This window comes from Ranitomeya variabilis, chromosome 4 (genome assembly GCF_051348905.1).
Source record: "Ranitomeya variabilis isolate aRanVar5 chromosome 4, aRanVar5.hap1, whole genome shotgun sequence".
NCBI lineage: Eukaryota > Metazoa > Chordata > Amphibia > Anura > Dendrobatidae > Ranitomeya > Ranitomeya variabilis.
In genome coordinates this window covers 542510247-542522271 of record NC_135235.1, presented here as the reverse complement: position 1 = coordinate 542522271, position 12025 = coordinate 542510247, and the positions used below count along the sequence as shown (strand labels likewise).

At 47.9% G+C, this 12025-nt stretch overlaps 1 protein-coding gene across 4 annotated transcripts in view; it reads right to left on the bottom strand.

Moving 5' to 3' along the window:
* Window positions 1–9601, bottom strand: part of ATXN7L3 (ataxin 7 like 3) — a 44330-nt gene extending 34729 nt beyond the window's left edge. For 2 of the 4 annotated variants that reach the window (XM_077252508.1, XM_077252509.1), the window contains exons 1-5: window positions 9447–9601; window positions 8751–8868; window positions 4758–4890; window positions 3248–3419; window positions 212–330 (exon numbers count right to left, since the gene is read on the bottom strand). In XM_077252508.1, coding sequence (XP_077108623.1) covers window positions 212–330; window positions 3248–3419; window positions 4758–4890; window positions 8751–8801 — 475 coding nt within the window. In that variant the 5' untranslated portion in view covers window positions 8802–8868; window positions 9447–9601. The remainder of the gene's footprint in view (window positions 1–211; window positions 331–3247; window positions 3420–4757; window positions 4891–8750; window positions 8869–9446) is intronic. The other 2 variants (XM_077252510.1, XM_077252511.1) reach the window with 1 other exon arrangement.
* Between the last annotated feature and the right edge of the window lie 2424 nt (window positions 9602–12025).

Below are 12025 nucleotides of genomic sequence, written 5' to 3'. Positions count from 1 at the left end.
GGGGAGGACATGACAGTGAATGGGGGAATCGCCATGTGTATAGGTTTATCAGGCAGGAAAAAGCCGGGGAGAGCATGACAGCCACGTAGAGAACAAAGTGTGGTGGAGGGGGCACAAAGGGAGGAAAAAAAGGGAAAAACTGTTTAGTTTAGGCCAACAAATGGGATCTAGATATGCAGTAATAGTAAAAAAAAACACAGCAGCTAGTTACCTCCGGACTGACTAAACGCACCTTTCTTCTCTGCTCCGTATGACCAGTCATTATCATTGACATCATCGTTGTCTTCCTGGTCACTCTCAGATTTATTCATATTGTTGCTGCTTGCAATCCTGGAAATCCGTAACAAATATATAATCTACCTACAGTCATCTAGAGGGGAGCAAGCTCCTGCCACTGACCTCAGCCAGGGCTCAGGATGACATGCTAATTCTGAAATCACTGACAGCAGAGTGACAATCCACCTGGGAAACTATAAAAGAGGGCATATTGATGGTCACCCAGCTTTCTTAAGGCCCCCTTCACATGTCCTGATATTTCTGTATACTGGAAAAACCAGTGCCAATGCTATCCGTGTATTATATACATGTGGCATCCATGTGCCGCATCAGCGTGACATGTACCGGCGCCTGGGAAAAGCAGTACAGTTCGCTGTTGCCAGGTGCTGATTGCAGCTCTCGTCATTGTCGCCTGGTCTCCCTTTGATCAGCGAGACCAAGCAACGCTGATGAGACCTGTAGTCAGCACTGCAGTCTGTATCGCTAGTATAAAATTAAAAAAATAAAAAACTGTGTAGGGTCCCCCACAATTTTCCTTACCAGCTGAACTAAAGCCGAAGGCTGGGGGCTGGTGTTAATATTCTGGTTACTACAAAAATGACGTGGGGTCTCCCCTATATTCACTAACCAGCAAAGGCTAAACAGACAGCTGCAGGGGTATATTAATAGGCTAGGACCGGGTGATGGATATTGGCTCCCTCCCTGACTAAGATCATCAGTCCTTAGCCACCCTAGTAATGGCGTATCCATTAGATGTGCCAATTCTGGTGTGTTGGTCGGCTCTTCCCACTTGACCCCGTGCATTGGAAAGTGAGGTAATAGTTTTGGGGTTGAAGTCAGCTGTTTTATGTCTGCTGACACCAAGCCCAGGGGTTAGTAATGGAGAGGCATCTTTCAGACATCCCCATTACTAACCCCGTTGTCAAATTTAAAGAGAACCAATCAGCAGGTTTTATCCCTATAAACTAAAAGACATGGCTATAATGGCACTGTGATGCTGATTAATACGATACCTGATGTGAAGGGATCCGCTCACTGATGTCACTGCTCACTACACCATCTGGATGTAGCAGAGTTGGGGATCATCGTGGGACATGAGCATTATGGATTATCAGCGGAAAGGTGAGTAACTTTAATGTTTTATTTTTGGTTTAATAAATGGGTAAAAGAGGGAGGGTCGTGGAGTGTTTATTTCCATTAAAGAATTTTACTCCGTGTCTGTATAAAATTTGACTATAGGGATAGTAATGGTGGTGTCCGATACACATCTCTCCAATACTAACCCCTGGGCTTGACGTCACAAAACAAAACAGCCAACATCAACCCTAAAACTATCACCCCACTTGCCACCACACCAGGGCAAGTGGGAAGTGCTGAGGCTAAGCACAAGAATTAGTGAATCTCTTGGATGCGCTATTTCTGGGGCAGCTTGGGGCTGATGTTCTTAGTCTAGGAGGACGCTCAATATCTATGTCCCCGTCACAGCCTATTAACATCAGTCCACTGCTGCCTGCCTGTTTAGCCTTTGCTGGTTAGTAAATTTAGCGGGGACCCCCACGTATTTTTTTATAATAACCAATAAAGGCTAAGCAAACAGCTGTGAGCTAATTTTAATAGCTTGTGAAGCTTAATCGCTATTGGCCCCTTCCCAGAATATTAACAGCAGCCCCCAGCTGTCGGCTTTCCCTCAGCTGCTTAGGAAACTTAAGGGGTACCCCATGTCATTTTTAATTTTATTTTTGTATTATTTATTTCATTATTTTATACGCACGATACACAGACGGCTCGGCTGTGCTGACTACAAGTCTCATAAGCATCGCCTTGTCTTGCTGATCGCAGAGAGACCAGGCAACAATGAGAGCTGCATTCAGCACCCGGCGCCTGGAAACAGCGCTAACTGTACTGTTTTTCTCAAGTGCCGGTACAGGTCACATTGACGACAAATGAATATTATTTGGGTGTCATCAGGGTGCAGGACATCTTGCGGACCGTGCTGCAGGCAATAAACAGACATGTAAACGTATTTTGCATAGTGTCTGTGGAAACACACCAATATGTGGGCAGACCCATACATTTGAATGGGTCTATGTGGCCAGGTGTCCCCGGTACATGAGAAAACTCACCACACGTACCGGGGATACTAACGTGTGAAGGAGGCCTAAAGATGTTGTCCACTACTTGGACAACCCTTTCTCATTCCATGTGTCCCCCCCCTGTAAAATAACACTTATCTTATGCCGGTGCCATTCCAGCAGTGTTGGCACTGACTCTCCTGGGGATCACGTGACATTGTTAGGTCACATGATCCATGCCGCCAATCATCGCTGGTTTCTCTGAGAAACACATATCTGGAGAAAGTACAGTGAGAGAGCAGCCGCAGTTCTCCCTCCCTATGAATGTATGTGATTTGTCTAAAGGCAGGGAGAGTGAAGTGGCCACTTATTGGCTGCAGGGATTGCATGACAATGTCATGTGAGCCCCAGAGAACCAGTGTCAACACCGATGGAACAGCGCCAGAGGTGAGTACAGGTTTGTTTGTTTTTTTGTTTTTTTACTGTGGGCAAACATGGGGATTCAGAAGAAGTTGTCTGAGTAGTTGACAACCCCTTTAAAAAGGGAGCTATCCCAAATTACAAAAAGGTTGATTTCTTTCAGTAACAGCAACACTCCTTAATATAGGCTGTTTCTGGTACTACAACTGAGCCCATTTGAAGTGAATGGAGCCAAGCTGCAATACCAGACACAACCTATAGTCAGGGGTGGGGCTGTTTCTGTAAAAAAGGCAGCCTTGTTTTTCTACTCTTGGACAACCCAGGCAACATTATCTTTTTTTTTTTTGTCCATTTAGAACTGGGCGTGAGGGGTATACACGAGTTTGTGACTGATTAACAACATACTTAAAATTCAGCTTTGCTTTCTCATGTTTGGGCATAATTAGTACTAATAATTACAGGACCCCTGTTGTACCCACCTTCGATTAGCAATGCGGCTGCTGTTCCGGCCCATGCCTAAACATTTCTCAAGGTGGGGGGCAAAGCGGGAGGCTGCTATACTGCGATTACAGTTGGGGCACACACACTCTTTGCTTTTCCACTGATTATACACCTGGCCAAAGATGTCCACACCCGGTTGGTCTATGATTTCTGCAAAAAAGGAAGAAAAAAAAGCAGCTGAAAAACAACAATGAAGGCAAAGGCCAATATATCAGAAGCAGGAGCCAGGAACGCCGACTATCACGCTGTATAAAAAGCATCAATGGTGTTTACGAAAGGGTTATTCTTATGTTCTTTAACCTGTCTGGTCCAATTAGCCCCAGGTCTGCAGGTTAATAAGCTTATGGTGGTATCCGGCCTCAGTATGAAAAGGCGGAACCCAGGAGAAAATGTAACATTACTCTCCAAGGATCAGCTGGCTTTCAGTCATGCTTAGTGATCGCAGTCACTGCTCACAGCATAGAGAGCAGCGGATGTAAGTATAGCCTGACAATGACTGACAGTGCAGAACCGGCTGTCAGTCATTGTCAAGGTATACTTACAGCTGCCGCTGTCCATGCCGAGAGCAGTGACTGATCGCTCCGAGCACGTCTGCATGACTGAAAGCCGGCAGCTCCAAGGACAAATAATGTTACTTTTAGGGTCTGTGCACACGTTGCAGATTTGGCTCTGCGAACCCGCAGCAGTTTTCCATGCGTTGTACAGTACCATGTAAAACTATGGAAAACCAAATCCGCTGTGCCCACGCTGCAGAAAATTCCACGCAGAGGTTTATTTTCCGCAGCATGTCAATTCTTTGTGTGGAATCCGCAGCGTTTTTACACCTATTCCATTATAGGAATTTGCAGGTATAAATGATGGAAAGATTAAAAAATAATACAATATGGCTCTTAGAGAAAGGGAAGGGGGGAACTAAAGAACAAAAAAAAGGTCCTGAAGGGGTTAAATGACAATTTCAAGTAAGATATCAGTGGTCACTGACCTCCTGATTTGTCCTATACAGCACACACTGTATCTACATCCCAACTCCCACTGAGATTGGGGAGCACATTACACAGATGTCCCTTAAAGGGATGGCATATCGCTAGAAGACACCATCCCTTTATGATTGTGGGGATTCACCCTCTGGGTGAGAAAGAAGAACAATTAATCAGTACTGCAATGCCTTTAGTCTCCCCGTGTTCATTGTAAATGGGGGGGGGGGGGGGGTCTGCAGCGCAGAGATAAAAAGTGGTGAAGGGGCTGCAGCGCTGAACTCCCTTTATTCACAGAAGAGGTCAGACCCCCGGCAGATCTATAGTGATGTCACGCCACAGCATTTCCCTTATGACAGCGCACCTTCCGTCATACAAGAAACAAAGTTGTACTTTCCAGTTCGGGACCCAAATCTAAAAATACCCGACAGGTTCCCTTTAAAATCAATCCTTCTTCCTGTTTGTGGCGGCGCGCACGAGACATGATATACACACATAGCAGATTGCTACCTACCAAAATCCTTCATACTTTCAGGGTCTGTTTCATCCAGTAAGAAGTATCCACACTTTACAGCTCTGTGGACCTCAAAACTCAGCCCCAGACACGTGTCCTCCACCAGATCCGTGTATATGTCGTGAGCAAGAGCCTAGGAGAGAGCACGGACGGGTGTCACCCAGAAGAACACAGTTAGGAGCATTTATTTCTTACTTAAATGCAATGTAATCATTTGTCATAAAACATTGTGTCTTCTATATCCTTTGTGTTGCACTGTATTGCTGGTTGCAGGATGAGTTAACTGAGAATCTGTCAGTCAGCTCTCTATGATGATCTGATGGGAACTTGTCAAGTTTTTATCAGTCTTAAGGTACCGTCACACTAAGCGACGCTGCAGCGATAGCGACAGCAATGCCGATCGCTGCAGCGTCGCTGTGTGGTCGCTGGAGAGCTGTCACACAGACCGCTCTCCAGCGACCAGCGATGCCGAGGTCCCCGGGTAACCAGGGTAAACATCGGGTTGCTAAGCGCAGGGCCGCGCTTAGTAACCCGATGTTTACCCTGGTTACCAGCGTAAAAGTTAAAAAAACAAACAGTACATGCTCACCTGCGCGTCCCCCAGCCTCTGCATCCTGACGCTGACTGAGCTCCGGCCCTAACAGCACAGCGGTGACGTCACCGCTGTTGCTTTCACTTTCAGTTTAGGGCCGGCGCTTTAGTGTCAGGAAGCAGAGGCTGGGGGACGCGCAGGTGAGTATGTACTGTTTGTTTTTTTAACTTTTACGCTGGTAACCAGGGTAAACATCGGGTTACTAAGCGCGGCCCTGCGCTTAGTAACCCGATGTTTACCCTGGTTACCAGTGTAAAATATCGCTGGTATCGTCGCTTTTGCTGTCAAACACGGCGATACACGGCGACCTAGCGACCAAATAATGTGCAGACCTTCTAGCAGCGACCAGCAATTTCACAGCGGGATCCAGATCGCTGCTGCGTGTCAAATACAGCGATATCGCCATCCAGGTCGCTGCAACGTCACGGATTGCTGGCGATATCGCCTAGTGTGACGGTACCTTAATTCACAGCTCCTCGCAGACGATTTATGACCGGAGACGTCATCAGTGCTGATTGTGCTGGGAAACAAATTCTCAAAAGCCAAACTCCCCCCCCCCCCCCCCCCCCAGCAATTCCATCAGTGATCAATGTAGTAAAAATATCAAGGCAGCTTTATTTTATGGGTAGCGACTAGTGATGAGCACAGGTGCTGGTAATGCGAGTTGGCACAGAGTATCGCGGGTGCTCGAGTGATGTGCTTGAGCCCCTGTGGACACAATAACCACAAAACATGCAGAGATTGCCTGACATACATGGGAAATCCCCACGCTTTGTGGCGGTCCAACAGTTGCGATACATGTGTCTGCGGGGACTCGAACACGTCACTCGAGCACCCGTGATACTCGGAGCAAACTCGAGTTACCAACACTTGCGCTCATCACTAGTCAATACCAATGCAGCGATACCAAACATGTTTAGGTTTTTAAATTACACTTTTATTTTTTTTTAAACTGATGTAGATAATTGAGGATTTTTTTTTTTCTTTTTTAAACAATAGGAGTTGTAGTGTTTTTTGGTGCCATTTTAGGCCACGGTCACACGTTCAGTATTTGATCAGCATTTCACCTCAGTATTTGTAAGGCCACGGTCACACGTTCAGTATTTGGTCAGCATTTTACCTCAGTATTTGAAAGGCCACGGTCACACGTTCAGTATTTGGTCAGCATTTTACCTCAGTATTTGTAAGGCCAAGGTCACACGTTCAGTATTTGGTCAGCATTTTACCTCAGTATTTGTAAGGCCAAGGTCACACGTTCAGTATTTGGTCAGCATTTTACCTCAGTATTAGAAAGGCCACGGTCACATGTTCAGTATTTTACCTCAGTATAAGTAAGCCAAAACCAGGAGTGGGAGATAAATACAGAAGCGGTGACGTGTTTCTATTATACTTTTCCTCTGATTGTTCCACTCCTGGCTCCTCGCTTACAAACACTGAGGTAAAATACTGACCAGAGACTGACCATACGAACGTGGCCTTAGAGTGTATATAATTAACTAATTTTTGTTCTTTTTTTTGTTTGTTTTATTTTGAGGGGGTGGGGGTGTGGTAGAGACAAATCTACCATTTTTTTTAGTGTAGAAGTGATCACTTATCTTTGATCTCCGAGTTGTGAGGAAGGCAAAGTGTCAAACTTGTATAAATATCTTTTATGAAAAGCCATGTACAACAATTATAGTTTTTTAGGAAACTTTATGATATTTTATCTTACTTTCATGTTTTGTCCCAATAGGAAGCAGCGATTGTTTAAGCACTTGTATAATGCTTTGGAATATACTGCATTATACACTGCAGGACCGTTGTTAGGCTCATGTTTGCCATGGTAATCCATTGGCACTTTGTGATCACATCGCGGAAGGGCCGTCGGGCTGACAGAGGGAGTGTCCTCCCTCTGTCAAACAGCTTGAGGTCTCATTCAGACATCCGTGTTGTATCTGTTTTATCATGGATACAACACGTACCCATTATAATCTATGGTGCTATTCGCATGTCTGTGTTTTTTCCAGTATCACAAATGAAAAGGGCCAAAACAAGTCTATGGGTCAGTTTAAAATACATACAGCACACGGATGACATCAATATAACGTCCGTATTCAACATTCGAATGTATAGGAGAAGCTTTGTAATTTATTAATTGAATTATCCATCCATGAAAATCACAGATGACAAAAATGGACACACTAGCCAAACACTGCTGACACTAGCCAAACACTGATGGTAAAAACGGACACACTGACCAAACACTGATGACACTGGCACAGTTTTTTCACGTGTGTGTTTAAACACATATGATTGAAATCTAGATATGTTTGCTGCTATTCATCGTGGCTTTTTACGGGTTAAATTGTCGGCATTAGCAATATCTCCGGCAGTGGCGGCTGGAGCCTGTCCGTGTATTACAGTCAGGCATCAGCTGCGATCTCATGAGTACAGTGGGCAGTACTTACAAGAGCAACATGATTGATATAACCCTCAGGATGCAGGAAAAAGCACCCAATCATAACAGATATAGCAGACGATTTACGCTAAGGGGTTAAAGGCACGCTGCCACGATTCAAGTCTTGACTGCCAGAAACATTTCTAATCTTGTTGATGGACTGTCTGGTATTGCAGCTCATCCTCATTAAAAGGAATGGGACTAAGCTGCAATCCTAGATGCAGCCTACTGATAAGAATGGCGCCACTTCTGGTAGGAAAATATAATGCTGATCTGTATTTCTAATCCTGCACAACCTCTGTAACATCTTGATTTTCCCCCAATTGATGGAGCGTTATGTATAACTAGCGTGTACACAGACAGCTACAAGACTCCATGGCTTGACACTTGGTCAGTATACAGCTAAAAGGAGAAAAAAAAAAGATGGAGTATCCTGCTGGACTATGCATGATATCTTCTAAAAGGTATCTAGAAAACCATGTGTGATGGATGCCACCGTGCCCCATCTGTATAACGTTTACGCCCCCCAAAAAAGAAGAGAGAGCACATGTGACGAGAACTAAATTCTCGCTTATTGTTATAATGGTTCTTCACTTCTTAGTGGTGTCTGGGAAAGATGAGTGACAAGCATAGGGGGCGTCACACTGCTTTCTGAGAAGCCTGTAAGGCAATCATGTGCGGGTTCTCTATCACCGTGTATATAATGTAGTTTTCATAGCTCCCCAAGTACTCATGGGTGCTAGGCTCTGTCTACCTACTGAGTCTTCTGTATGAGGTATATCCTGATGACTTACACCCCCCACAAAAGGATCAGACGCGTGGCACTACATAGGCAAACAGTGGCATAAGTCACCCATAGGGTCCTGTTGTCAGTCAAAAAAATGAACAGGACATGAAGGACAATTTTTGGGCATAAGTAACACCAGAGCTTGCCGAGCCTCCCCCCGATCTGCGCCCTCCTCACCTCCAGTTTACTGTTATCCAGGCCAGACAGAGACATGTCTTCCATTCTCATTTGCGTCCAGTACTTGGGGGATGATGATGCCCGGCCGGGCAGAAGATGGGCAGCCGCTGCCCCCGATCTGTAGTACAGAGAAGACACAAACTGTATAAAACCTGATAAATAACCACACAAGGGGGCTTCGTATAGGAGAGGTGTCGCTAGCGACCCAGTCACACCAATATAAAGCGGTGCGGACACCACCATGAAGGGCAGCGCGGCCGGCACAGCAGGGGTGGCGCCATTAGGAATACATTACCCAATGTCGGATCGGAGCCTGAAAACTGAGATCGCATCATGTGACTCAGATGGCGATACCAACCAATCACATAAAGGGAGAAAATCATTGCCTGTCTGGGGACTAGCGATCCCAGCAAGCATTCACCATCAGGTGCTGGGCATTGTAGTTCTCCTGCTGCCTGTGTAAATGACACAGGACTATGGCTGCTGACTGGATGCCATGCTGCGCTGCCCCCCATGCCCCAGTGCTGCCAGTGTACAGAGAAGCACTCCACAGCAGGGCATTGCACAATACACACTGCTGAGGAGCACAGCACTCACTGCTCACACACACACACCAGGCTGCAGGGCACATGTGCACACGAGCAGCTGACGTCCATGTATAGGGCGCGCCGGCGGCACACGCTTCATTGTTCTTACCCCGCATTACCCCCGTCTGCCGCTTCTGTCCGGTCTCCTCAGCACCTAATAGCACCATCCGCCATTTTACCTTGCCAGGCGGATTCAATCACCGGCTGAGAAGATCGAGCCAGAAGCCACGCCCCCCCGGGCGTGTCCGTAAATACAGCTTCAACATCCATGCTCGGCGATCCATCCATTATGGGAGGACACTGCAGCTCTAGGGAGAACGTGAGCCAACCAATCACACGGCGGGGCTGGTTAGGCTGCAGCCAGTAGGAGACAGAGGGGGGCGTGGTGAGAGCTTGTTGTCATGGGAACTGGGCAGTAACGCTCAGGCAGTGCGGCGCTGGCTCCTGTGAGAGCAGCGTGTTCATGAGCTCCCTTTTAAATGTCTGTCCAGTGGTCCCACTTCTATATTGTCTAGTTGTCCCCTCACTTTGTTCCCATTTCCCCTTTCAATGTCTAAACCCCCCGGTCAATAAAAGCCCATGAGCAGATGTGTCAGTTCTGACCGATGTCTCTGCTCTGGTTCTGGGAAAGGTGGGTGACCATGAGTGTGAGCAGTGTCAGAGGTGGTCACCGCTTTCCCAGAACCTCCCCACACTATTACTAATAGGCGATTCATTCCTGGGATACCGTTTTCCATATAAGCATGGAAAGGGACTGATAGCAGTAATTTGTCTTTTATTCACCAATAAAAGGGATGTGTGAATGTGACCTTAAAGGGATGTTCTCCGAATCCCAATTATCCAGCAATTCAAGAATCTGATCACTGGGGTCTCACCACTTGGGGGTCCTGTGTCCCTGACATGTTACACATAGCTTCAGTGTAGCAGGACTCTGGTCCTGGAACAATGGGGTAATCTGTGGCCCGGACCCAGAGCCCTGCGGGCCTCCTCCTACCTGTGACAGCCCCGGTGCCCCTTCTAGTTAGTAGGCCGCAGCAATGTCATTATGTTATGGTGACTTACTAATCAGAAGAGGCACCGGGGATGGCACAGGTAGGAGGTCTGCAGGGCTCTGGGCCAGGGACAATGGGGTTAATCTGTGTCCCGGACCCAGAGCCCTGCGGGCCTCCTCCTACCTGTGACAGCCCCGGTGCCCCTTCTAGTTAGTAGGCCGCAGCAATGTCATTATGTTATGGTGACTTACTAATCAGAAGAGGCACCGGGGATGGCACAGGTAGGAGGTCTGCAGGGCTCTGGGCCAGGGACAATGGGGTTAATCTGTGTCCCGGACCCAGAGCCCTGCGGGCCTCCTCCTACCTGTGACAGCCCCGGTGCCCCTTCTAGTTAGTAGGCCGCAGCAATGTCATTATGTTATGGTGACTTACTAATCAGAAGAGGCACCGGGGATGGCACAGGTAGGAGGTCTGCAGGGCTCTGGGCCAGGGACAATGGGGTTAATCTGTGTCCCGGACCCAGAGCCCTGCGGGCCTCCTCCTACCTGTGACAGCCCCGGTGCCCCTTCTAGTTAGTAGGCCGCAGCAATGTCATTATGTTATGGTGACTTACTAATCAGAAGAGGCACCGGGGATGGCACAGGTAGGAGGTCTGCAGGGCTCTGGGCCAGGGACAATGGGGTTAATCTGTGTCCCGGACCCAGAGCCCTGCGGGCCTCCTCCTACCTGTGACAGCCCCGGTGCCCCTTCTAGTTAGTAGGCCGCTGCAATGTCATTATGTTATGGTGACTTACTAATCAGAAGAGGCACCGGGGATGGCACAGGTAGGAGGTCTGCAGGGCTCTGGGCCAGGGACAATGGGGTTAATCTGTGTCCCGGACCCAGAGCCCTGCGGGCCTCCTCCTACCTGTGACAGCCCCGGTGCCCCTTCTAGTTAGTAGGCCGCAGCAATGTCATTATGTTATGGTGACTTACTAATCAGAAGAGGCACCGGGGATGGCACAGGTAGGAGGTCTGCAGGACTCTGGGCCAGGGACAATGGGGTTAATCTGTGTCCCGGACCCAGAGCCCTGCGGGCCTCCTCCTGCCTGTGACAGCCCCGGTGCCCCTTCTAGTTAGTAGGCCGCAGCAATATCATTATGTTATGGTGACTTACTAATCAGAAGAGGCACCGGGGATGGCACAGGTAGGAGGTCTGCAGGGCTCTGGGCCAGGGACAATGGGGTTAATCTGTGTCCCGGACCCAGAGCCCTGCGGGCCTCCTCCTACCTGTGACAGCCCCGGTGCCCCTTCTAGTTAGTAGGCCGCTGCAATGTCATTATGTTATGGTGACTTACTAATCAGAAGAGGCACCGGGGATGGCACAGGTAGGAGGTCTGCAGGACTCTGGGTCCGGGCCACTGATTACTCTCATCGTGACAGGACCAGGGGCTGTGGAAGTTTTGCTCAACTCTGCTGAGTAACATTTATACGGGGGGCACAGGACCATCATTCCTGTATGAAGTTGGACCACCACAAGGTAGGCTAGAAGTGTACAGAAAATGTTGACTCAATCTACTAAGGGCAGGTGGCCCAATCTCTGTGTTGTACTTCTTGTAATGGCCGTTTTTGCTACTGAAGCTCTCTGCCGGCACAGAACTGTGCTATGTAAATAGTGACAGGTCAGTACAGCGGTCCCTTCAGTCAGGTGGATGCT